Source organism: Nothobranchius furzeri, chromosome 11 (genome assembly GCF_043380555.1).
Source record: "Nothobranchius furzeri strain GRZ-AD chromosome 11, NfurGRZ-RIMD1, whole genome shotgun sequence".
NCBI classification, from domain to species: Eukaryota; Metazoa; Chordata; class Actinopteri; order Cyprinodontiformes; family Nothobranchiidae; genus Nothobranchius; species Nothobranchius furzeri.
This window is the reverse complement of record NC_091751.1, coordinates 65,768,208-65,795,845: the sequence shown is the minus strand read 5'-3', so window position 1 is coordinate 65,795,845 and position 27,638 is coordinate 65,768,208. Positions and strand designations below refer to the sequence as shown.

The window sequence follows — 27,638 nt, the reverse complement described above, 5'->3', positions numbered from 1 at the left end:
CAGCAGACCATGGCTGACACATCCCTAATATGAATGACTCAGAGATGAGGAAAGAAAGACTAATCTCAGCCTACAGCAGTGGGATTGTCGGGGGGGTCGGGGGTGGAATAACGTTTGGACAACAAACGGGAAGTTTCACTTCCAATAAAATAATGCAAACATCCATTAAATGAAGAAAAAAACCTGATCTGATTAATTGAAAACCCAGTAAATAACTGTGCTTCTTCTTAGAACAAATCAAGGGACGTGCTCACAACTGAACTTTTTTCATGAAAGCAAACCAAAGTAAACATGACTTAACTGAAATGTCGAGATGTATTTTAATTTGCTGAAGTATGAAGCAGCTGACCAGAAGTGGACAAATAATAGTTGGTCCCAAACTATCACCCGACTGTTTAAAATCCAACCTGTGAAACGACAGTTTGAGTTAGGACAAGGCAGAGAAAAGGCTGGATTAGTAACATCTTCCCACAAAGAAGTGGACAGCCATCCTGTCTGGCGTGTAAACCCTGTGTGTTCCCGTTGGAGTCCTTATAATCGCGTCTGAGCTTCAGGGATGTAGATCTCGATGCTGTCGGCGCTTTCAGTGGCTGAGTTTTGGCGTACAGAAGCAGCTCTCTTCGCAGCCATCAGGCGCTTCCTGACCTCCTGCCGCTGTTTCTCTGAGCTCTCCAGTGAGCGGTCTCTGGCCAAAGGGGGGTGGTAGTGGGAGTCCTTGTGTGGCTTTTTAGGCACTGGAGGTGGAAGCCGCCTCTCCTGGGAAAAAAGATGAGTTCAAATGATGGTATGCAGGGATTTTAGGAAAATCAAAGCAGTTTCTTTACATGTTTCCTTTATATGATCGAATCTTAGGTTAATGTTGGTATTTGCAAAAGAAACGGTTCCAATTTCCATTGGTCTCTGGTGGCTTTAGTGAAAACAGTTCAAATCTGACCTAACGATTTTGCTTTTTTCTTTATCTAGGGCAGTGGTTCCTAACCTGGGGGTCCCGACCTCCACAAGGGGGCGCCAAAGCCTCTCAGTGGGTCGCCAGGACCTCCCCACTTTAAGGGGTTAAAACTTCATTTATTACTTGTTTATGGCCTACATTTTGCTCACATTTGTTTTTTTCATGAGTGAAAAGTTTACTGATATTAAGACAGGAAATAATTAGTACAGAAAAAGTAACACACTTTTAAGAACATTTTGCTCAGCTCACTGTTTTATTTTCAAGTGTCAAAAGTTCATTAAAGATAGGACTGATTGATTAATCACAGCGTTTACAGTAAATGATCTAGTATAAACAGTAATATACACATTTAAGTACATTTTGCTCAGTGTATTTTTTATGTGTCAAACGTTTATTGAAAGGAATGATTGATTTATCAGTGTTTACAAGAAACAATGTGTTCAGAAAAGTAATACAAACTGTCAAGCACATTATGCTCTGTTTGGTTTTGTTAATGACTTTGTTCTGTACTGGAGCCTACTATTACTGTTATCTATTGAATCAAAGCATATTAAAATGTGCTTGAACAATTTTATCATTTCTTAATAATGTTTGTACTGGAAGAGAGAATGGGAGGGGGTCGTCAGAAATTTTACTGGTAAAAAACGGGGTCCCTTGGGAAAAAGGTTGGGAACCACTGATCTAGGGGGTAACACTTGCTGCTCACCTCATGTAAGCCGTTCGTTTCACTGAGTCTCGGGGTTTAATGGGATTCTACTCACTAATTTTTCTCCCTGAGTTTTTTAGGACATATTTTTTCTGGCCAGTTTTGACTTAACTTGTGCCCAATTTGAAGAGACGTTTAGGTACTTTGATACACTTAGTTGTTATTGAGATGTCAATGTTCAGAGTAGCTCACCGTGGAGCTGATAATGCTTCTGACTCAGCCTTTGCCAGGTGGAAGGTGTTTTTTCTTTATGGTTTTTGTGTAAAGGCCCAGGGCAGAGCCAGGGAGTTTGTGCGAGTTTCTTATGAGCTGAATGGTTGACACTCGTAGCTGAGGCCAGTGGTAGAAACACACACCTCATAACAATAAAACTAAATAAATAATTACTGCATGTATTAATTAACAAATGTATTTAGTTATGTATTTTAGGGTTAGGGTCATTATTAATTTACAGTTTTACTTCCCTATTACTTAATTTATTTCTTCCTTTATTTCTTGTTCATTTTGCAGGATCAGTCCTCCATAGGCACAGCCTTGTTTCTCATTTAAAACAGTGAAATGATTGGTCGCCCGTCAGCGCACTGACAGCTTGTAGCAGAACGAATCCGAGGTCCTGAATATTTCTGCACATTGGTTATCAGATGATGACCCTCAGTGCTTTACTCCATATACAGTGGGGCAAAAAAGTATTTAGTCAGCCACTGATTGTGCACGTTCTCCCACTTAAAATGATGACAGAGGTCAGTAATTTTCATCATAGGTACACTTCAACTGCGAGAGACAGAATGTGAAAAAAAAAATCATGAATTCACATGGCAGGATTTTTAAATAATTTATTTGTAAATCAGGGTGGAAAATAAGTATTTGGTCAATAACAAAAATTCAACTCAATACTTTGTAACATAACCTTTGTTGGCAATAATAATAATAATAATAATAATAATAATAATAATAATACATTTTATTTCAACAGCGCCTTTCTGAACACTCAAGGACACTTTACAGAGATAAAATACACAACAATAAAAGATAAAACAGCATAAAACAAACAGACAGATTGGAGCAACGAGAGTAATTATTGGAATGCTAGACGGAACAGGTGAGTTTTGAGTCTGGTTTTAAAGAGAGTGAGGGAATCAATGTTACGGAGGTCAGGAGGAAGTGAGTTCCAGAGCTGGGGAGCAGAGCGGCTGAAGGCCCTGCTCCCCATAGTGACCAGACGGAAAGGTGGGACTGAGAGGTGGATGGAGGAGGAGGACCTGAGGGAACGGGTGGAGGTTGAAGGATGAAGGAGGTCTGAGAGGTACGGGGGAGCTAGGTTATGGATGGCTTTGAATGTACATAGCAGAATTTTGAATTGGATTCTGGAAGTGACAGGGAGCCAGTGGAGCTGCTAAAGAACAGGGGTGATGTGGTGGAAGGAGGGAGTTCTGGAAATGATGCGGCCTGCCGAGTTCTGGAGAAGTTGGAGTTTATGGAGGGATTTGTGAGGAAGACCGAAGAGAAGAGCGTTGCAGTAGTCAATACGGGAAGTGATGAGGCTGTGGACAAGAATGGCGACCGAGTGAGTAGTGAGGGAGGGGCGTAGGCGGTTAATATTACGTAGATGGAAGTAGGCAGACCGGGTAATATTGTTCATGTGGGAATGGAAGGATAGTGAGGAGTTGAGGATGACACCCAGACTCTTGACCTGAGGGGAGGGGGAAACTAAGGAGTTGTCGACGGGAAGTGTAAAGCTGTGGATTTTGGATAGTAAAGATTTAGTGCCGACAAGTAACATTTCTGTTTTATCACTGTTGAGTTTGAGAAAGTTTGATGTGAACCAGTCTTTGATTTCAGATAAACAATATGAGGGAGGAAGGAGGGAGTGAAGAGGAGGGTTTGGAGGATACACAGAGCTGGGTGTCATCCGCGTAACAATGAAAATGGATGTCAAATTTACGGGAAATATTTCCCAGGGGAAGAAGGTAAGTGATGAAAAGGAGTGGACCAAGAACAGAGCCTTGGGGGACGCCAGTAGTGACAGGGAAGGGACGGGAAGTGAAGGATTTTAGTTGAATAAACTGAGTACGGCCAGAGAGATATGAACGGAACCAATCAAGCGGGGTATGAGAAATGCCAAGGGAAGACAATCTATGGAGGAGGATGGTGTGAGAGATGGTATCGAAGGCTGAACTCAAGTCGAGGAGAATGAGAATGGAGAGCAGTCCAGTATCGGCAGCAGTGAGGAGGTCGTTAGTGATTTTTATGAGTGCAGTTTCTGTACTGTGGCCAGGGCGAAAACCAGACTGGAAGGGCTCATAGAGGCTATTGAGCGTGAGATGAGCATGGAGTTGAGCAGAGATTATTTTTTCAAGGATTTTTGAAAGAAAGGGAAGATTTGAGATGGGACGAAGATTATTGAAATTATTGGGATCAGTGCCGGGTTTCTTTAATATTGGAGTGATAGATGCAGTTTTGAAAAGTGAGGGAACAATACCGGTAGAGAGGGAGGAGTGGATTATGGAGGTTATGAGAGGGAGAAGGGAGGTGAGACATGTTTTAACCAAAACTGTAGGGAGGGGGTCGAGAGAGCAGGTGGTGGGCTTGGATTTACAGATAAGATCAGATATTTCGGATGAGGTGGGAAGAAGAAAGGAACAAAATGACTGGCCGGGTGAAAAAATCTCAGGGGGAGGGTAAGAACTTGGAATTAATTGCTGGTGTATGGAAGCAATTTTCTGAATAAAGAAGGTTAATAAAGAGCTACATGAGTCAGCAGAATACAGGTGGGGTGGGGGGGTGGGGTTGGGGGGGTAGAGAGTCCGGGGGATGAAAAATATTGCGCATTATTGAGAACAGAGTCCTAGAGTTGCCTTCATTGGAGGAAACCAATCCAGAGTAGAAAGCAGATTTTGTATGTTTAATTGAGTCCAAGTATTGAAGCAGATGAGTTTTGTGCATTTCTTTGTGTACTGAAAGACCAGTTCGTTTATAGAGGCGTTCGAGTTGACGTCCTTTGGCTTTCATCTGTCGGAGTTCAGGGGTAAACCAGGGGGCAGAGTTAGTAAAGGAGACGGACAGAGTTTTGACAGGGGCAAGAGAATCCAAGATATTGTAGAGTGTGGATTTATAATGAGAAACAAGAGGTCAAAAGATTACTATAGGTCTTTACCAGGTTTGCACACACAGTTGCTGGTATTTTGGCCCATTCCTCCATGCAGATCTTCTCGAGAGCAGTGATGTTTTGGGGCTGTCGCCGAGCAACACGGACTTTCAACTCCCTCCACAGATTTTCTATGGGGTTGAGGTCTGGAGACTGGTTTGGCCAGGGGCGGATTTAGGACTGAAGAAGATCCGGGGCTTAACACACACACGCACGCACGCGCACACACACACGTGACACGCACTAGTCAACATCATACATGTCTTGTACCACATAATTTTTTATCTGAAGCTACATATTAAGCATTTTCAGGGCAGAGTAGTGTTCCTGTTAGTGTTTAGTGTGAGATGATAGTAAATATTCCCTTTCTTTCTTCATCAACTTTACCTGATAAGCTAACTTTAGGCAAACCAGCAGCACAACAAATATTTTCAAATAAGACTCACAAACCTGAGTCAACACCAGTCTCATCAAAGCTGGGGTTCTGTCGTTGTACTTTTTGTCTAAAAACATCCTTATGTCCATCTTCACTCATGCGTTTCAGGCAGAGAGTGTAGAAGAAGCCGGCTGCTGAAGGGCTTCTTCTTCAGTGGTGGAGGCTCAGGCAGGCTGTATACAAACTACTGCCAGCTGCTCCCTCTCTGTTGGACTTTGGTACTGCATGTTACTTCCGTGATTTAGATCCGGGGCTTTTAATGAAACATCCGGGGATTCAGCCCAAGTAGCCGGGCCTAACGCCGCCCCTGGGCTAGGCCACTCCAGGACTTTCAAATGCTTCTTACGGAGCCACTCCTTTGTTGCCCGGGCGGTGTGTTTGGGATCATTGTCGTGTTGGAAGACCCAGTCACGTTTCATCTTTAAAGCTCTCACTGATGGGAGGTTTTGGCTCAGAATCTCACGATACATGGCCCCATTCATTCTGTCCTTAACACGGATCAGTCGTCCTATCCCCTTGGCAGAAAATCAGCCCCAAAGCATGATGTTCCCACCCCCATGCTTCACTGTAGGTATGGTGTTCTTGGGATGCAACTCAGTATTCTTCTTCCTCCAAACACGACGAGTTGATTTTATACCAAAAAGTTCTACTTTGGTTTCATCTGACCCATGACATTCTCCCAATCCTCTGCTGTATCATCCATGTGCTCTCTGGCAAACTTCAGACGGGCCTGGACATGCACTGGCTTCAGCAGCGGAACACGTCTGGCACTGCAGGATTTGATTCCCTGCCGTTGTAGTGTGTTACTGATGGTGACCTTTGTTACTGTGGTCCCAGCTCTCTGCAGGTCATTCACCAGGTCCCCCCGTGTGGTTCTGGGATTCTTGCTCACCGTTCTCATGATCATTTTGACCCCACGGGATGAGATCTTGCGTGGAGCCCCAGATCGAGGGAGATTATCAGTGGTCTTGTATGTCTTCCATTTTCTGATAATTGCTCCCACTGTTGATTTTTTCACACCAGGCTGCTTGCCTATTGTAGATTCACTCTTCCCAGTCTGGTGCAGGTCTACAATTCTTTTCCCGGTGTCCTTCAAAAGCTCTTTGGTCTTGGCCATAGTGGAGTTTGGAGTCTGACTGTTTGAGGCTGTGGACAGGTGTCTTTTATACAGATGATGAGTTCAAACAGGTGCCATTAATACAGGTAACGAGTGGAGGACAGAAAAGCTTCTTAAAGAAGACGTTACAGGTCTGTGAGAGCCAGAGATTTAACTTGTTTGAAGAGACCAAATACTTATTTTCCACCCTGATTTACAAATAAATTCTTTAAAAATCCTGCCATGTGAATTCATGGATTTTTTTTCACATTCTGTCTCTCACTGTTGAAGAGTACCTATGATGAAAATTACTGCCCTCTGTCATCATTTTAAGTGGGAGAACTTGCACAATCGGTGGCTGACTAAATACTTTTTTACCCCACTGTAAGACACTGAGCTCACAATACTACCAACAGTAACATGTACATATGAAGACATTCAAGATGGTTGAACAAGTGCTTCCTAGACTTAAAGGGACTTTACGGAGTTTTGAATTTTTATGCTCGCGATTGCCCCCTCAGGCCAAAAGCGTAACGTCAGCTTCAATAGTAGGCTCGTGCACGAGGCGCGCATGCTGTACGTGCACACTCCTTAACAAAAATAACAGCTGAGACAGTCCCGTGTGTGTGTGTGTGTGTGTGGCCCGGAGGACAGAGGACAGGAGAACGTGTAGCTAATTGATTAAATAATTTGGTTCTGTACCTTTCTCTTCAGCACAGCTGACAAAGGTTTAAGATGGGTCAGTCCTCCTGCATGCTCAGATCATTCCCTTCCCTTGCTTGAAAAATTGTTCCAAAATGAAAGTTGAACCCACATCTTTTTTATCTGTGAATTCAATGTCGTTCGGCGAGTCTCAAATAAAAATTTGGGCATCTTACTGTAAAAAAATATACCATTAATGTAAAAAAGAAACTCTAAATGAACTAAATTCACACCCAGAATTGAACCTAGGACTTCTGCCCAAGAGTCCAACATCTTACTAGGTGAGCTAAAGGGCCAGTGACATCCTTTGTATCTGTAACATTTATATCCTTGATGACAGCTGAAACAACGTCAAACCAAAGAACGGTTCGGAGCGAAAATGGCTATTTTGTTGCTAATTTGCAGGAAATATCTAGAAGAAAGTTCTACAGAAAGTAGCTAAGGGTCCTCAGAAATGTAGCTAGCTTTGTCACTAGGCGTTAGGAACAGCGACAAAGTGGCACTGCCTCTCTCTCTGCTGCTAAAGCTACGGATAGCAAATGCTACGGGCGATGCCTGAGCGTGAACGCGCATGAAGCAGCCTGCTCGACCCGAGCATCTCTCTTTTTCTGTGATTTTACAGAAAAACAGGCAATCACAGTAAAAATGCCAGGGCTCATTCTACAGGACCAGGGCATTGCAGGAGAACGTATGAAGAAGACATTTATTATTTCTACACATGTTTTGGCTGTCAAACTTCCATAATGTCCCTTTAAACATTAACCCTCTAGAAGCAGAGGCGTCGCAGATTTGCAACAGTTAAAAACTTTAAACCTGATTACTCCACATACATGATTTATGGGCTTATTTTTTACCCAGAAGTACCACTGAAGGACTTGGTTGTTGTTCCTGTTAGTAAAACTTAAATCGAGCCAGAGAGGGTTAATACAGAACTGTTAGGACTTAGTCCTTCTTCTACACTTTACCACAACCTCATTATTATTTGTTATCTTCACTTCATATGAGAAGTTTCTCCACTTTACACTGAACATGCGTTAGATAAGTAGAGAGATTGGTCACATACTCATCTGTGGATCTATCTTCCCATTCACAGCAGCAACAAACACATTATGAAGGCACACAGAGTGAGATGGCTTCAGGCAGCAGGAGGAAGCAAAGACGAGTGGATGGAAAGACAGACATGATGGATCCATGGAAGCCCAGGTGGGTCAAAGCCCTGTGGTGGTGCTGGCTCTGCTCTTATGCTGATTGAGGTGATGTTGTTTGCAAGTGCCTCCACTGTCAACACACACACACACACACACACACACACACACACACACACACAATTAAATATACGACAATGAAAGCAAATGATGCAGTCAAATTCTAAAAGAGAACAACAGACAAAAAGGTTTAAAGAGTTGACGAGTTTCTTTCCCATGCAGCAACTGAATCATGCGTTTCTGCTAGATGGCCCATTATGGTGCTGGCGGCGGCTCAGAGGTTAGTACGCCCTGTAAGCAGTGGGTTGCCGGTTTTAAATCTAAACCGTCTGTATTGACCCTTTGCACGTGACGTTACGCCGCTCATGGGACCGCCCCCTTCGCCGTGAAGGATGGCAGAAAGACTGTTTACACACGTTGAAACTCCTGTCAGAACGAGCCAGTTTGTAGTCTTTTATTTTGTTGATTACACAGTAAAATAACAGTTTGCTGCACGATAGGCTGCACTAACAAACAAGGGTGTAAACTCAACTGGTCTTTTTTGAATATCTTTGATGGAGACCGAAGACAGAGATGAGCCTCAGCGGTAACGGACTATCACCCCTCTAGTGTTTCTGGATTTGCAGCGAACACGTTTTACTGGGTAAGGTTAACGTCCATATATGTATGGAGAAAGACAGGGGCTGACTGTGATGAATGACGTGATGTGTTTATATTGCCGATAATCTGATTTTGAGAGGTAGAGGACCAACAAACTGTAAGACAGAGAGGAAATTATCTCTGGCCCCAAAACAATTTCTAATCGGAATCTGGCGCCCTTGAGCCTACAAGGCTACAACAAAAACTCCCCCCTCAGAAGATATGTGGAATGTGCCGTCGCTATGGCAACTCAACTCAGTCTCCTTTCCCGGCCTGGGCAGGACTGCGGGAAGGCCGCTGAAACATTCCAGGGTCACTGCAACCCTCCAACCCTCAATGCTCCTCCCCCATCCACACTGGGGTGACATGTGCTGCTTATCGTGGCTGCAGGAATTAAAGTGGGGATAGTCCCAATTCACCACCCCACCTAGTGGACACTTATGTCGTGTTGTCTGAAGTCTGTTGCATATATGTTGAGGTGTTTTTTGCAGAGCAAAGCTGCCCTCCTGGTGGAGGGTAACTCTGAAGTGCCTTTTTTTCCCTCCACCTGAACCAATCCTCATGTAAACCCTCTTATCTCTATTAAGGTAGCACGACTCAGGTTGCGAATGACCATAGTCACCAATTCTTGCCATGTGTCTTGCCCGTGTATGTCTGATCTCTGAATTGTGTGTACTGAAACTCTAATTTCCTTCTGGGATTGATAAAGTATCTTTGATTTGAATTGATAATCATTTCACCATGGAGGAAAAAACATCATCTACCATGGTGAAGTGTGAGATAATTATTTAACATTGTTTAAATGTAGCATTATGTGTGATAATTATGTTATTTATTGAGCGTGATGAGCGTCGCTGATATGTCTCGCCCTATGTGTGAGAAGCAACTGAACCCAGTGACCAAAACTGGTGGGGATCCAGACAGTTTTTCTTAGTTTTTATTTATCAGCTCCAAGTTAAAGTTAATGCTGTTTATTACATAATGTTACAAATCCAGTGGGGTGAACTGTGGCAAAGGCGGCAACTTGTTAACATCGGTAAGCAGGGAGGATGTAAGCTAACATTCATAAGCTAGTCTTGAGGACATAAAAAATTGGATGACTCTAAACTTTTTGCTTTTAAATCAAGACAAGACGGAAGTTCTCATCTTTGGACCAGAAATCCAGAAAAGGAAATTGCTTAGCCAATCACCTGACCTGAATGGCATTAAATTAATTTCCGAGAACAAAGTAAGGAACCTTGGTGTTATCGTTGACCAGGACATGTCATTCAAATCCCAGGTTTCACAAGTTTGTAGGATTTCCTTTTTCCACCTTCGGAATATTGCTAAGATTAGAAGCATACTTTCCAGGAGTGATGCTGAAAAACTAGTTAATGCATTTATTACATCAAGACTGGATTACTGTAATTCATTACTCTCAGGAAGTCCACAGAATGTAGTTAAAAGTCTTCAGCTTGTCCAAAATGCTGCAGCTAGAGTTCTGATGAGAATTAAAAAGAGAGATCATATCTCTCCTGTCTTAGCTTCCCTACATAGGCTACCTGTTAAATTCACAATAGATTTTAAGATCCTTCTTCTCACATATAAAGCTCTTAATAATCAAGCTCCATCATACATCAGTGATCTGATTGTTCCATACGTTCCTAAGCGAGCACTTCGCTCTCAGACGCAGGTCTACTGGTGGTTCCCAGAATACCGTAAATCCTCTAATACAGGCCCGGGCCTGTATTTGACTCAAGCTCATCAAGCTCCAGGCCTTTATTGGAAGGAGGGCCAGTATTAGAGGCAGGCCTCTATTTCTATTTGAGCAAAATGAACTAATGGTTCGTTGGAGTTTTTGACAATTAAAATTGCGCCCACATTTTCAAAGTTAAACACATTTCTTTTAACAACGGTAGTTTCTGCTTCAGCCCTCTCCCCCCTCCCCCTGCGCAGCGGCCACAAACTCACTGATGCGCCTGCAGCCTCTCAGAGTTCCTGCTGCTCTAAACATTAAAATAATTATTTCATTTTCTGTTCCTCACTTCTGATGACCTTCAATGGTGTCAGTTTGTTGCAACCACCAGGTACAAAAACTAACTTGTTTTTATTTGACTATTTTTCTGTCCTGCCTGTTTATTATCTTCCTGCAGCTCCTCGCAATCCTAAAGAAAAACTGCTACCTGGGTTCATATATATTCACCTCATGAGTTACCTTTGAACTGCAGTTCTAAAAGATTTACCGACCGCAAAAACAGTGGAGTGCTCGCTGCTTGCCGGCCGCATCAGTGATCGGTGCGTGCGTCACCGGGTGACAAGTTGATGCGCCCCGCTCCACAGCAAAACGCATCAGGCACAAATAAAAGACAGAAAACATCAAAGGAAATGAACTGACATGAACGATCGCGTGTTAAATAATTTGGCAACACCTGATTGTTACTGTGGCCGTGCTCAGGAGGCAGATTACCGACCGCAAAAACAGCGGAGTGCTCCCTGCTTGGTGGCCGCGTGATCGGTGCGTCACCGGATGACAAGGTGATGCGCCCCGCTCCACAGCCAAACGCATCAGGCGCAAATAAAAGACAGAAAATATCAAAGGAAATGAACCGACATGAACGATCGCGTGTTAAATAATTTTTTGAGGTGGCGACACCTGATTGTTACTGTGGCCGTGCTCAGGAGGCAGATCTACAGACCGCAAAAACAGCGGAGTGCTCCGTGCTTGGCAGCCGCATCAGTGATCGGTGCGTCACCCGAGGACAAGTTGATGCGCCCCGCTCCACAGCCAAACACATCAGGCGCAAATAAAAGACAGAAAACATTAAAGGAAATGAACCGACATGAACGATCGCGTGTCAGCACCGACGCTCTGGCGCAGCCTCCTCTTCGTCTCCGCACGGTTAAAGTTAACCTCGCGGTCTATCACTGGCAAATCAAAAGTGAGACGATGACACAACCGCCCCCGTACTTGCTTGTTACCACATTCCACCCGGCCACAATAAGAGGCCGGCCTTTATTCACCTCCGCCGACTCCGACACCGGCCAAAATTGGAGGCCCAGCCTTTAATTGAATACCGGTCTGTATTAGAGGATTTACGGTATCTAAAATTAGGATGGGAAGGCATATCTTTTAGTTATCAGGCTCCTCTCCTGTGGAACCAGCTCCCAGCTTTAGTCTGTGAGGCAGACAACTTGTCTACTTTTAAGAATAGGCTTAAAACATTTTTATTTGATAGGGCCTATGGTTAAAATCTGATGTTAGCCTAAATCTGGACAAGTGGGGGAGTACAGGGAGGTGGAGTGTACAGTCGGTAAAGACGGCTCTCCCTTGCCCTGACTCCAACATGCCTACATCTAAATAGGATAGATTATCCAGAGTTATCTCTGTAGTTATGCTGCTATAGGCGTACACTGCTGGAGGACACACTGACCACTTTTCACACTCTACTATTTTCTTCTACAATTTGCTCTTTAACTCTTTTATTTCCTGCTATTTCAGCTGTTAGCTTTATTTTTTCTCAAAGTGTTTTTCTCCCCAGAAGAAGCTACAATGATGTTCTGCTGAGCTGTGGTGGCCTCATGGAGGGGGCCATCGACTTGAACACTGTTGCTAACGACTTAAACATTCTCCCTCTCCTGACAATAACATTTTACTTTCTTTGACATTGAATGTGCTACTACTAGTTTACCCGTTTAATTATAGATCCACTAGGATAAATACATTAAAGTTTATCTCTCACCAAATAGAATATTTACTAAGACATCACAATATAACTATAGACACATTACTTGTCTTTGTGTGTGCGCGCGTGTGTGTGTGCTCTGTCTTCTCGATCCCCAGTGAGTCGTGGAGGATGGCTGTTTATACTGAGCCGGGATTCTCTGGAGGTTCCTTCCTGTTAAAAGGGAGTTTTCCTCTCCACTGTCGCTTTATGCTTGCTTAGTATGAGGATTGCTGTAAAGTCACTGACACTAGTCAGTGACTTGATGCAATTTGCTGGGTTTCTTATATAGGAAACATTATTTCTGATTGGCTTAATGAACTGACCTGAATTGGAATTTTTATTATGTGAAGTGCCTTGAGACGCCTCTTGTCATGATTTGGCGCTATATAAATAAACTTGAATTGAATTGAAAGTTGACACTTAACTCTTGTCAACACCACTCTCCATGAGCTCCATCTAGGTGTGCTAACCTGTCAGGGACTTGCACAAACCAGCCAGAGAAGCACTGCTCATGAGACTAAAAACTCCATTTTATTTTGGAGCAGCTTCAAAGTTAACAGGAACTTTAACCTAATCACAGCACAAGACACGCTTTCCAGAAAACAAAATACATTTCAGACACACCAGGTTCAACTTAAATAGTGGCTGATCAGACCACTCTACATACAAGAGGGGAACAATTAACATACAATTAACACACACACACACATCCTCACACACACAAACTAACCAGTCAAATCAATTCAGGTAACTCAAATAACCAAATCATAATTACAAACTTCCTATCCATAAAAAAACATCTACATTAAATTAAACACAAGCATAAACATGAATCTACCCTCCCTTGGGAGTTGGTAGATCCCAGGAGAGCTGATTAGGCTTCCTGAGGAGATGAGCTGCAGCTGTGAGACTCCATGGGAAACTCCAAGTCACGGGTAACTCAAATAAAAGTACAATATTAACACGTGCATTCATAAACAGAAGACTGTGTGCACATCAACCAGTCATTCTGGACAGAACACAGAAAACAAACATTACCAGCAGACCATGTCCCTGAGGTGACAGACACTGCTGTCACACCTTCCCACAAGTGAACTGGGATTGAACCAGTAGAAACCAGGCTAAACTGGCAAAAAAAAAAAAAAAAAACAATCTCAGTCACCACTTTTGCTTTCAGCTCAATACTCCCATAATCCGCCATTGCCATCCTCCATGTTGGACCCACGTGATCAGGTGGCATAGGTACAAAGGGTCAATAAGGCCTAGTCCACACGTAGCCGGTTTTTTTTAAAAACGAATATCCGCCCCTCCAAAAACTTTCATCCACACCACCTCGTTTAAAAAAAACACTGTCCACACCATTAATGTTGAAGGTCCACAAGTACCCGGATAAATACGTTGTTAAGGACATGCCAGACCTGTAGGCGGCAGTGCTTCTCCCGTTCTTAACCTCGTCCTTCATCTGTGGTCTTCCGCAAGGAGCAGTAATTCCGCTTGCAAAAACAAACAAGCAAAAAGCGCTTGGACAATTGATAAAGCGAGCACAGCTCTAAGGGCATCCATGCTGTCGGCTAGTGTAAACACAGGTCGCACACGTGATGTCAGCATTTTTTTGTCGCGGAAAGTGACGTTGCGGACCTTAAAACTCCAGTTTTGTCTGTCCACACGCAGACACCCAAAACGGAGAAAACGCAGATCTTCACTTTGGCCGGAGTTTTTAAAAAGATCCGTTTTCGTGTGAAAAAACTCCGTTTTCGTGTGGATGACAGGCCAAAACGTAGAAAAATATCTACGTTTTGGCAGATCCCCGGCTACGTGTGGACAGGGCCTCAGCCGTGTCCTTCTGAGAGAAACTTCACCCTTCTTGCCTGCTGCTGGTGGTGCCCCAGGACTGCTGTGGCTACAAACAGCTCATCACCGTCAGTGTGTGACTGTGTGTGTGTGTGTGTGTGTAAATGACTGACTGTAGAGTAAAGCACTTTGGAGTCATCGGACTAAAGTGCATGTCTTTTATCATTCATCATTTCAAGGTCTCGTTCACAGAGAAACTATTGCTGGGGTTCACATGACGTTGCATCTACGTCACCAAATGCAGATGGGGGTCTGGAAGCAGCCGGTGCTGCACTCCACACTATTTACTTTGGTGGCTGGGCATTAAAATGCCCAAATTCTAGGCGGTCTACGTTATTACAATCACTCTAATCGGGAAAAAAAAACAAAGGTTTTTTTCAAGTCCTGAATGTAGTGCGCCACAAAGGACCTAATTAAAAAAAATTACTTACTGAAAGTAGACGGCAGAAGTGGATCAGTAATCTACGGCTTACAGGACTTCAAACGGACAATGCTACAGTTTACAGCAATCGCTTTCTAAAAGCTAAGAGATTACTGAGTGTTTTATTAAACAGTTGATTAGAAACAGCCATAAAAACTACAAGTTAGCAGTTTTTCACGTGTCCTCGCTGCAAATTGCTTTCAGAATGCTAATGTTTTTAGCGGTTAGCTTAGTATTGTAATGCAGCTTTTACACCTTATTAAAATCAAACAAATGCACCAGTTTTTTTTGGATTTAAAAGGTATAAAAAGTTACGTTGGGCGTCGTGCAGTATACAGGGGGTTACGAGAGGCGATTAACACCATTACCGATCAGATATCGTAAGCTCGCACAAATTTCTGACGTGTTTGATATTTTGCTCGTCCCTTGTGAGGGTATCACGTTGCTGAAGCAGCGCTGCGAGCAAGCGCACGCGCAAACATGCCTCTACACGCTTCCCTATGAACTCACGATTGTCGTTTTTATTTACAGTAATCCCTCGCTACTTCGCGGTTTGTTCATTGCGGATTCGCTGCTTCGCGGATTTTTTCTTTGGAGCATTTTTCAGGGGGGAATTCGCAGATTCGCGGTATTTTTCACTGATTCACGGTATTTTTCTATGCGAAATATCAAGAAATTCTTGTTTTTTTCCATCAATTTCATCATATAATGCACTTTTTGTAATAAAACTAAAAAAAACAAGTAAAAATTTTTTTTTCTTGAGTTTTACCCACAAAAAGAGAATGTGATCATACGATAATTCAATTTAGTACTGTATGTCAGACAGGTCGGCTGGATTCGGGAGCTGAGCTTGTAGGGAGCGTGGTTTCACAGACGCGGAAGTGATAGCGTCGGTGAAACGCCGGCTGATCTAGGAAACCCCCCGAGCGTTCGAGTGTCAACGAAGTGACACGGAAATGCCGGGCTTTCCAGAAGTAAGTAAGATAACTTACTATGAGCTGATAGTTCGTTGGATTGATCGGTAGGTTGGAAACTCTGATCATGAATCTGAAGAAACGATGACTGAGTGGTGAGCTGGAAAGGCGACTTCCGTTTATAGCCGCGGTTTGTGACGTAGGTGCGACGTGGAGGGAATCCCCGCGAGGGGCATGCTGGGAGTCCCTACTTCGCGGATTTTCACCTATCGCGGCCAGGTCTGGAACGCATCTACCATGATAAACGAGGGATTACTGTATACACCTTTTTTTTCCACACACAATTACAAGGATTGTCAAGAAAGCATGTTTATGTCAAATGAAATTGAAAAAAATTTTGATATACTTTCTTTCTTTTGTCTTCCTCATCCAACCACCAGAGCATTGTTTCAGGCTGAAAACGACTCAGAGGGGGTTCACTCACACTAGAAACTACCGCGAACGCGAACTTGTCAAAAAACAAGTGAAGGAGATCTTTAAAATGTTGATGGAACAAACCCTTTTATCTTAGCACATGAATACCAGCACTAACTAAATGTGTCACCTGATGTCAGTTGATTCAGAAACACAACCATGAAACGGACAATGCTTAAATAATAAATGCATGCTGGAATCAACTGTGTTTGACAAACATAAAGAAATAAAAACCAGCCAGTTAACCACTCAGTCAGTGAAGGGCAGGGCCACAGTCGGATAACCAAATCTTCATTATTATTATTACTAAAGAGAAAAAGCTTTGATGCCGATAACACCCTGTTCAAGTACTCAACATACAAATGTCCTCTCCTTCATTTCTACTGCTTCAGTTTAAAAAATCTTGTTGCCTTTTTCTTTTTCTGTACAAACTAAATGATTTGCATAAAAACAAACATGCCTTACAGATCCAAAAGCCTTTGTATTTGCACTGTACACAAACGGTTAGATACATGTGGCAAAGCGGCTGGGATGAGGATCAGCACCTCCAAATCTGAGACCATGGTTCTCGACCGGAAAAGGGTGGCTTGCCAACTCTGGGTCGGGGGAGAGGTCCTACCTCAAGTGGAGGAGTTTAAGTGTCTCGGGGTCTTGTTCACGAGTGAGGGTAGGAGGGATCGGGAGATCGACAGGCGGATTGGTTCGGCGTCTGCAGTGATGCGGACGCTGATCCGATCTCTCGTGGTGAAGAGGGAGCTGAGCCAGAAAGCCAGGCTCTCGATTTACCGGTCGATCTACGTCCCAATCCTCACCTATGGTCATGAGCTTTGGGTAATGACCGAAAGAACGAGATCGCGGATACAAGCGGCCAAAATGAGTTTCCTCCGTAGGGTGGCCGGGCTCAGCCTTAGAGATAGGGTGAGGAGCTCGGAAATTCAGGAGGGACTCGGAGTAGAACCGCTGCTTCTCCGGATCGAAAGGAGTAAGGTGAGGTGGTTTGGGCATCTGGTCAGGATGCCTCCTGGACGCCTCCCTGGGGAGGTGTTTCGGGCATGTCCTGCCGGCAGGAGGCCCCCGGGTCGACCCAGGACACGTTGGAGAGGTTAAATCTCCAATCTGGTCCGGGAACGCCTTGGGGTCCTGCCGGAGGAGCTGGTGGAGGTGGCCGTGGAGAGGACGGTCTGGAGCTCCCTAGTTGGGATGCTGCCCCCGCGACCCGGACCCGGATAAGCGGAGGAAGATGACGAAGACGCCATGTGGCAAAACTCTTAATGGTAAAGTTCAGGCATTCGCTCCAAATAGAAACTCTTCTTGCATAAATTCTCAAACCTGTCACAGAGCACTTTCATGGGTAACATCTAAATAAATTCATTAAAGCACTGATGGGGCAAGCCCAGGTTAAGGCTGGAAAATGCCCCGACTACTGTTTCTCTGTGTGAGTACCTTTCTCTCGAGTGGATCCAGAGGTCTCCAGTTGTTGGCCCTGAGCTGATGAAGCTCATCAAATTTCAGGCTTATGTTCTCAATAGACAGCTGAAGCATGTCCCAGAAGCCAGCCAGGTCTGAGGCCACAGGACGAGGGCTGATGCCAGGGTTCTTATGAGACAAGAGAAGGGAAAGGAAGAAGAAAGAATGGTTGCTGCATTAAAACCAGGTCATTTTTGTTGTAGGGGCATCTCTAATGCGCTGCTATAGGAAGCTGATAGTTTATGATATAACGACATACTGGTATAACATGACTGGAGCTTATTTTGCTCATTAGAAATGACTGATGCTGAGTTTACACGTAGAATATTTTTTTCAGATTTTGCTTATTACTGCTGTGCTGCATCCAAATGTTTCTCTGGAATACTTTCGCCACGCTCCTCTACTCAGTTTAATGATGTCTGTCTGCTCTTCGAGGAATAAACAACATGATACTCGGAAGATAAACGGTGCAAATAAGGTGACGGACAACTGGACATCATGACCTACGTGCCTCTTCTCTCAACTTGCCAAAATAAAATAAACTTCCTGAAAACCACACACTGCAGATTGTTTGTTGATATGTTGACGTCGGAGTTTGTCCCTGCAACAGCTGCCTTCAGGAGCGCTTCTTCCGAGAATTTTAATTGGTCTGTGCACCAAACAGCTGTCTTACAAACGCGAGGTAACTCACAATCATTCCTTAATATTGTGATATTTGTGCTGAACTAAAACACCAGACAGGATAAGTCTTTCCCCTAACAGTGGTCAGATAAACCCGCACCTCCAGTTTCACTTCACTCTCCAATCAGACCTCGCGGAACAGTAACAGGTGGTGCTGTACGACTCTGCAAAATTTGGTATCGATCCAATACCAAGTAAATACAGGGGCTGGTATTGCAGATACCCATAACAATACCGATACTTTTTACTACTAGTCTAGTACCAACTAGTTTTGTGGGATTTATTAAGATAAATAAGATCAGTAAAACTTGAGTTTCAGACAAGATTGTCATATTGATGATGTATTCATCATCAATATGACAATCTTGTCTGAAAACTCAAGTTTTAATTATTTTGTAAGTTTTCCATTCATAAGTCATGTGTACGATGATATTAAAATACAGGGAACATTTTCAGGCAAATAAAATTTTTTTATTAGGAAACACAAAATGGTTTAAAAATGGTCAACAAACTCAATATTATTTTCTATTTGAAATCTAAAAAGCTGTGTAAAAAAATACCAAACAGCGCTCCTTTTTCGGTTTACCATCATGCAGCCACGACAGTGCTGTCTGCTGTTCTGTGCTTGTCTCGTGCTGGAGCGCTATTTTACTTTTTTTTAAGTAATGGCGGGCTGCCCCATTGACTGACATCCGTGGCGTTCCAATCTCAGTGCTTTAATGGTTTGTTGGGCCAATCACAGTGCTCTTTTAGCGAGGTAGACGGGATGTCCCTGCAAACAAACATGGCTGCCACTTGAAACGGTCCAATCACAGGTATCAGCCAGGCAAACTACAAATCAAGATGGCTGCCATTCTGTAGTGGTCCAATCATGGCGCTATATAGATTTTATGGGCCAATTGCAACACTAAGTAGGTGGGATGTTATTGGGGGGAAAAAAAAACAAACGTGACTAGTCGGCGGTCAGCCGCTCATTTGAAACGGCTTTGGCATCAAGTTTGGACTATTATGACTTTAGCTTTTGTTTGAGTCAAGGTCAGATAGAAGTACTAATGTTTATTTAGGAAAAGGATGTGTTTTGTATCTTCTTTGACGGAGTTTGGTGGACTGCCTCGTTGACCGACATCTGTAGCGGTGAGTACGTCATGGCTTGTCAGGCTAGAAGAAATGGAATCGATACCATCACGCGGGTATTTAATAAATACTCAATACCAATGTTAGATCGATACTATCGATATTTTAGATTGATCCGCCCAGCCCTAGTAACAGGCTACAACAGCAGTCACCGCAACCCATTTTGGGTCGTTACAATACTTGGAGATATTTTCATATGTATGCTGATGTTGCTGGTGTTTCATAATAAATCCTAATATGATCTCTAATAACTTTCTGATAAATTCTGTTGGTTTATTTTCAAAGCAGAGGGACTGTATAATTCTTATCTTCTGAATTTTGCAGAAAATCACATTGATGATTCTTTTTTCTAATTATTTCAACAGATTGTTGTCACAATAAACATATGTATAAGATCAGAGGTCACTACTGACGAACTCAGTGGCCTGGTGGTATGTGTCCTGAGACTCAAAGATCGGGTCATGCCAGAGGCTTTAAAAATGGGACCCAGTGCCTCCCTGTTTGAGACTCAGCTTTAAACAGTTTGATTGGGGGGTTAAACCACCAAATTTTTGTAAAGCGCGTCCGTGTCTGCAGCTCGCTGCTCCCCCAGGGCATGGGTCGAATGCAGAAAACAAATTTCACCTGTGTGTGACGACTAATGGGACTTTAATCTTTAATACGCACTGTTACAGCTGTTATAACAAATCTACAAACAAGCTAGGTTTTGAACGCAAACATGGTCACGGAACAATCACCCCTCCCCTCGGGTATCTACCCTGACACGCTTGCCAGAACCAAAATAACGCGATACCAAAGGTTACGAGATAGTGCTAAACACCAGTCACCATTCTCTAGGTCCAAACGTCTGTTATTGTCCGTGTTTTCCAGTGGGTTTTTTCTGTTTGGGACTCAGGTTGGTCCTAAAGCTGAAGTGGTAGCAGCCGGCTATTTCACCTCTGACATTATTGAGCGGAGTACCTCTCACACCAGTGGTGTTCTGTTGTTTAATGTGTAACGAATGGAGGACCCAGGGAAGTGTGGAAGTGCGGCGGTTTGGTGAGACCAACAATTGGAGCTGCTTTCAGTCTGAAACGGCGTACTGACGGAGGTTTTTAGAGAGAAGCGAGAAAACCACTTTATTATTTTTAGTTTTCTATTAATCTCCATAATATAATTATACTGTAGCTATATTATGTTAGACGGTTGTAAAGAGGCATGAAAACATGTTTTTGGCTAAATTGTTTTCCAAATTTGCTGTAGCAGCTTCAAGTAGATATAAATTTGAAGTAAGCAAAGACACCGTCCTACGTGGATCAAAAATGTCCTGCGTGAGACTCCCATGTCTGGCTTTAAAGTTTTATATATACAAGGCCAAAAGTTTGGACACACCTTCTCACTCACTGTGTTGTCTTTATTTTCATGGCCATTCACACTGGGGGATTCTCACTGAAGGCATCAAAACTATGAATGAACACGTGTGGATTTATGTACTTAACCATAAAAGGTGAAATAACTGAAAACATGTTTTGCTGTTTTCTTCAAAAAGGCCACCCTTTGCTCTGATTACGGGACGACGGTGGCACAGGAATTAAGTGCTCGCCCCGTAGTTGGAAGGTTGCAGGCATGGTATCTGCAGGTTTAAGGGAGCCAAATTTAAGACTTTTTAAGACCTTTTTTAAGGCCACTTTGACCAACTTTAAGCTATCTTTAAAATTAAGTTTATGCTATAATTTCCAGCTATTGCTTGGAACCGGTGCTAACCATGTCGCGAACGTGGGATTAGCCATCCAGTTATCATTAAACCAACACATTCTCACACCCATGGCGTCAAAATACGACGCGTGTGACCAAGCCTCAATATACGACGATTCGGGACGCCCCAGCGCGTCAGGAGACGACGATCAGGGACACGCTGGGACACGTGGCTCCGGTGGCGTCACTGTTTGACGCGAGCGGTCACACGGACATTATTCGACTATTTAACCTTCCCCTCACCCCAATCCTAACCTTAAGGTCCATAAACTGTGACCTTAAGGTTAGGATTGGGGTGAGTGGAAGGTTAAGTAGTTCACAAGTAGTTCTAATGTCCATCTCAGCAGCGGCATCGGATACCGACGCTCTGGGACGCTGCGTCACCAGTGTGTCCCTGATCGTCGTCTCCTGACGCGCTGGGGCGTCCCGAATCGTCGTATATTGAGGCTTGGTCACACGCGTCATATTTTGATGCCTTGGGTGTGAGAATGTGTTGATTAAACTTCCACTTCCCCATGGCGCAAGCTCCCACTAGCTTAACCAGCTAATGTGCTCATCTAAAAATAGCCCCCTTTCACAACCAGCTGAATGTATACGGTTCCGCTTACGCCAACATCACACACAAAAAAGCTGAACACCAACTAGGAAATCACAACAATTTTATAGAAATAAAAGAATCTTGTTTATTGGGTCTTTGGTAATTTAAGACCTTTGGAAACCGTATTTAAGGATTATTAGTCATTTTTAAGGATTTTTAGGACCTTAAATTTGGAAAAGCAAATTTAAGACTTTTTACGACTTTTTAAGGACCCGCGGATACCCTGGCAGGTTCGAGCCCCGCTCAGCTGTCGTTGTGTCCTTGGGCAAAACACTTAACCCACCTTGCCTGCTAGTGGTGGTCGGAGGGACCGGTGGCGCCTGTGTACAGCAAGCTCGCCTCTGTCAGTGCGCCCCAGAGCAGCTGTGGCTACAATGTCACCAGGGTGTGAATGTGTGCGTGAATGGGTGAATGACTGTGTTGTAAAGCACCTTGGGGGGGGGCTCTAGGACTCTAGAAGGCGTTATAACAAATACAGGCCATTTACTATTTACTGCTGTGCACACTCTTGGCATTCTCTTGATGAGCTTCGAGGTAGTCCTTCTAGACTGTTGGAAAACCATTTCAGGCGACTACTTCTTGAAGCTCATCAAGAGAATGCCAAGAGTGTGTAGAGCAGTAATCAGAGCAAAGGGAGGCTATTTTGAAGAAAATAGAATATAAAATATGTTTTCAGTTATTTCACCTTTTTTAGTTGAGTACATGAATCCACATGTGTTCATCCATAGTTTTGATGTCTTCAGTGAGAATCTATGAATGTAAATGGTCATGAAAATAAAGACAACACACTGAATGAGGAGGTGTGTCCAAACGTTTGGTCTGTGCTGTAGATTTGCCACTCACCAGGTTCTCCTCACACAACTCTCTGAACTGTAGAAACTTCTGGGACATCAACTGCTGTGCACTTCCAACAGCACCCCGCATCTTCTCCAGGACTTAGAGCAAAATCACAAAAGGACATCCAAATATTTGTAAGAAAATTTACAGTTTTGTTACTCATCTTCATGTGAATACATATAGCGTAATTTATACATCGTGTGGACTACACACGCGACATCCTGGTGAAACAAAAAAAAACATTATTGATCTAATAAAAAATACATTTTACACAATTGTACTGTTGGTTTATGCTTATACTTTATCTAAGTAATCACACATTGAAAGCTTGACGTGATTGCTGGGTATGGGGGGCAGTGGTGTCCAGTGTTGGCCCTAGAGAACCACATTCCTGCACATTCTTGCATTTTTTCTGTTTCAACTCACCTGATTTATTGACTGAATTACATCTTCTGCATCTGCTTGTGTCAGGCAACACTACTAATCACCCAACGAGTGAATTTCCCCACTGTGGGATCAATAAAGTCTATTCTACTCTATTCTATTGACTCATTTCAAATGTGTTTGAGCAGAGAAATGTCTAATATTTTATCTTAGTCCTCATGGACCAGGATTGGACACCAGAGGGTTAAAGAGTGGTGCATGAAAAGACCTACTGTCTTCGGGGAGGTCATTCTCCCTCTGGTCCAGTTCCATCTGTCTACACCAGCCCTCCATGCGGTCGGTCTCAGCTTGCAGCAGTTTCAGGAACCAGCGTCCATCTCTCTGACAGACCGATCGCTGCACCACCTTTCATGAGATGAATCAAAGCTTTACTTACCATCACAACTCACAACTCGGAGAAGAACTAAGCTTGATTCCTATGGTAAAGTAAAACTATAAATCAAGAAAACCATGCTAAACTTTGAAATTGTTATAATTTAAACTTTAAAGTGTATGTACATGCGCTAAAAATGGTTTCTACAATTCTTTCAATCGGATAAGCAATTTAAAAAAAACATATTGTGCAGTTGTTTTAAATTGTTTGAAAACCGGATGTTGCTGTGAGCTATCACTTACTTCCAGAATAGAAGAGCTATTGAAGCTGGCATCAAGTGAGTCATCAGTTACAGTGTCTATCCAAGGGTCTGGAGGGGGGAGGATGGATGGATCAAAACCAACATCTTCATAGTCATCAGAGGCACAGGCATGATAGTGGTTCCCTGAGCCCTGAATGCTGACAGTGGAGGTGGCAGCATCACGGGAATACTGTCGAGGGATACCGACGGGGGAGCGGATATCCCTGTGAGGGTTAGGGGAGTCAAGAGGCATGTCCAGTAGGTCTGGGTAGTCCAGATCTGCCTGGAGAAAAAAAACAAAAACAAAGTTAAGCTGAGTGAGTAGTTCTGTGACTTACTGCCCCGAATTGGCTCCTCTAAATACTAGACCATGGTCTTGAGTTGGAAAAGAGTGGAATGCCCTCTCCAGGTCAGGGATGAGGTCCTGCTCTAAGTGGAGGAGTTTAAGTATCTCAGGATTTTGTTCACGAGTGAGGAAAAGCTGGATAAGGAGATTGATCGGTGGATTGGTGCTGCGTCTGCAGTGATACATATGTGTTTGTACCGGTCTGTTGTGGTGAAGAGAGAGCTGAAAGGCAAAGCTCTCGACTGACCAGTCGATCTACGTTCCAGCCCTCACCTATGGTCACGAGCTTTGGGTATGGACTGAAAGAATGAGATCTTTCTCTTCTACCTCTTGGAGGGTGCAGTAGCTTTTCTTTCTCCTTCCTTATCTTCCCAAGGCTTTTTGTTCTGTCTGCCTGTTTCCACAGCACTTCTCTGCATTGCTTCTGAAATCGGGAAAATGATTGAAATATGGATCTGGTCAGTTGGTCTTTCAATGCGACTGACAAAATTTTGTCGACACTGAGATTGGAGAAAGGGTCTCCTACATGTCCGGATGGAACGCATCTGGCTGGGCGTATTTTGGAATCCCAGAAGAGGTGGAACATAATATGCTTTTGCCAGCTTTTAGTTGAAGATACTGAAGATTTTTGGATTGATGATTTCCGGATTTCTGCTTTTTGACGTGGGCGGTTATCTGGTATATCAAAAATTTAAGGAGCTTTCGGGGGCGATCGGAATGCTTCCTGAACTCAGGGATGAAGTTTACTGATCTGTGAAAGGACATACTCACGCCTACTGCACGCTGGAAGCAAAAGTGACGCAGAACAGCAGCGGAACGGTTTATTAGCAACAATCACAGCACTCAAGTGCACACCCAGAGTCTCAGGAGTGAAGCGGCTTCTCTGCCATGCTCCTCGCTTGACTCGCAAGATCACAAAATCCCTCAAGATTTCAAAGGTTACGGTTTGTTTATGCAATCCATCATTAAACCAAAAAGAAGGAAATCACATTTGATATTGCTGTTTGACGTTATTTATATATGATGTTGTTCTTCTCCACCGCCAGGATTAAAGCCATGAAAACACATCACTGTACTTCTGGAATGATGCTGTAAGTAAATAAGGCGTTAGGTCAGACATAAGCTTCACATATATGAAATAGCATCACTGCAATACTTTTATTTTGAAAATTACCAGGGATTTTACACTGAAACTGTGTGTGATTTCCTGTCTAGCCCTGTGTTAACTGCGGTAATTGACGCATCCCAGAAGCGCCTTGCGGAAAAAATAGAACTTGATCCTATCTTCAGTGGCGTGTCACTTCTGGGATGCGTCTGAAAATTGCCACGTTGTGACTGGTTTGTTACACTCCATAGACTATAATGGAATATATTTGAGGCAGAGCCGTTTCGCTGTCGTTCCGCGCCGCTTTTGCTTCCAGTGTGCAGCGGGGTCAGGCAATTGTCTAGATGAATCACAAGCTAGAGACTTTGGCTGCGATCCCAGCATTGACGTAAAAAGTGGATGTCATTATGGAAATTATGTATTGTCTTGTTATTCTTATTGTTGGACGGATTGTTCTGAAACTGTAATTTTCACTGTACCGCGATGCTGGTACATTGACAAATAAAGATTCTTGATTCTGCTTTGTTGAAATGATTTTTTCTCCCCAGGGTGTCTAGGCTCTCTCTTAGAGATAGGGTGAGAGGTTCGGTCATCTGGGAGGGGCTTGAAGTAGACCTGCTGCTCCTCCACATCAAGGGAAGCCAGTTGAGGTGGCTTGGGCATGTGGTTAGGATGCCTCCTGGATGCCTCCCTGGTGAGGTTTTCCAGACTCATCCAACTGGGGGGAGACCCAAAGGGAGATCTATAAACATAAATGAATATAAACACATAGATCCAGGACACGCTGGAGGGACTGTGTTTCTCAGCTGGCTGGAGGGATTCCCCCGAAAGAGCTGGCCCAAGTGGCTGATTTCCAGCAGCCATGTGTGGGAGGTCTTAACGGTGGCCACTTCTTCTGCTGGTGGGTGGTGCCTCAGAATTCCTGCAAATCCGCAGCTACCGTGTCAGGGGCGGGAAGTTTTGGGGAGCTGTAGAGTCACACCCGGTGGCTGCCTGGTGGGGTATGGATCCCTGGACTCTGTCGGGTCCCCGGGGAGGTTGGTCGCCCTTAGGTCCTGGGCCGCTGTGTTCTGAGCTCAGACAGGGGTTTAGGGGTTTCTCCGGCGGCTGTCTCTCAGGGCTTCCTGCACTTCGGGGAGACCCTTGGATCTCTTGGGCTTGGAACTCCTCCATCTTCCATACGGTGGCAGGTCTATGCTCACATGGTGCTCTCAGAAGGATGGACTTGGACATTTTCAACACATCATCTGTGTGGTGGCTGTGGTTTGCACTAAATGCACTATGAATTATTACTGTGTGTTTCTCATCAAAAATTGTTACTACTTTATATCCTCATGTTGTTGGCACAGTGATATTTAGATCTTGTTGTATTTTTGTGTACCCCCTTTTTTCTCGCTCTCTTTCTGCAGGTCTAGAAGCAGATTCTTGTTCATCATTGTTTATTTTTGTGAACCCCCCTCCCCCACCTCTTCCTTCTCTCTCTCCCTTTCTCTTACACATCCGTCTCTGTGCCCGTTGGTATTTCAAACAACAGAAAATATTTCTAATAAAATGTTGGTATCAGGAGTGGCATTATAGCACAAGCTGCAACAGCGCAAGCCTTCGCCACGAGCCTTCGTGTAGTTGATGTGAACGCGACCGTACGTTAACAAGGGCGCCGAGTACCAGCGCTCTTCCTACCACGGCGCTTAGCATCGCATCGCCGCTCTTTTGCATCTGATGTGAAAGAGGGGAAAAACCGCAAGGCTTTTCTTCGACATTCAGACATCAATTCTGATTGCTTCACAACCAGACAGGACACGGTTTAAAAAAAAAAGAAAATGAAAAAAGGCAAAGGGAGGATTATTTCATTGCTGTTTTCTTGGGGAGGAAATTAATATATGTATATATATATGTATATGTATATATATATATATATATATATATATATATATATATATATATATATATATATATATATATATACATATACACATATATATACATATATATATATATATATATATATATAATTTTTTAAAACATAAAACATAGGTTTCATATGTTTACAGTAATCCCTCGCTACTTCGCGGTTCGTTCATCGCGGATTCGCTGCTTCGCGGATTTTTTCTTTGGAGCATTTTTCAGAGGGAATTCACAGATTCGCGGTATTTTTCACTGATTCGCGGTATTTTTCTATGCGAAATATCAAGAAATTCTTGTTTTTTTCATCAATTTCATCATAAAATGCACTTTTTGTAATAAAACTAAAAAAAACAAGTAAAAAAAATTTTTTTCTTGAGTTTTACCCACAAAAAGAGAATGTGATCATATGATAATTCAGTATAGTACTGTATGTCAGACAGGTCAGCTGGATTCGGGAGCTGAGCTTGTAGGGAGCGTGGTTTCACAGACGCAGAAGTGATAGCGTCGGTGAAACGCCGGCTGATCTAGGAA

At 43.5% G+C, this 27,638-nt stretch overlaps 1 protein-coding gene across 8 annotated transcripts in view; it reads right to left on the bottom strand.

The window, feature by feature from the left end:
• Positions 1 to 301: 301 nt before the first annotated feature.
• Positions 302 to 27,638, bottom strand: part of dlgap1a (discs, large (Drosophila) homolog-associated protein 1a) — a 142,110-nt gene continuing 114,773 nt past the window's right edge. For 7 of the 8 annotated variants that reach the window (XM_070541761.1, XM_054746514.2, XM_054746453.2 and 4 more), the window contains 5 exons: positions 23,753 to 24,034; positions 23,350 to 23,482; positions 22,700 to 22,791; positions 17,686 to 17,838; positions 302 to 756 (listed from right to left, as the gene is read on the bottom strand). In XM_070541761.1, coding sequence (XP_070397862.1) covers positions 532 to 756; positions 17,686 to 17,838; positions 22,700 to 22,791; positions 23,350 to 23,482; positions 23,753 to 24,034 — 885 coding nt within the window. In that variant the 3' untranslated portion in view covers positions 302 to 531. Of the gene's footprint in view, positions 757 to 8,097; positions 8,313 to 17,685; positions 17,839 to 22,699; positions 22,792 to 23,349; positions 23,483 to 23,752; positions 24,035 to 27,638 lie in introns of all 8 variants that reach the window. The other variant, XR_011515507.1, reaches the window with a different exon arrangement.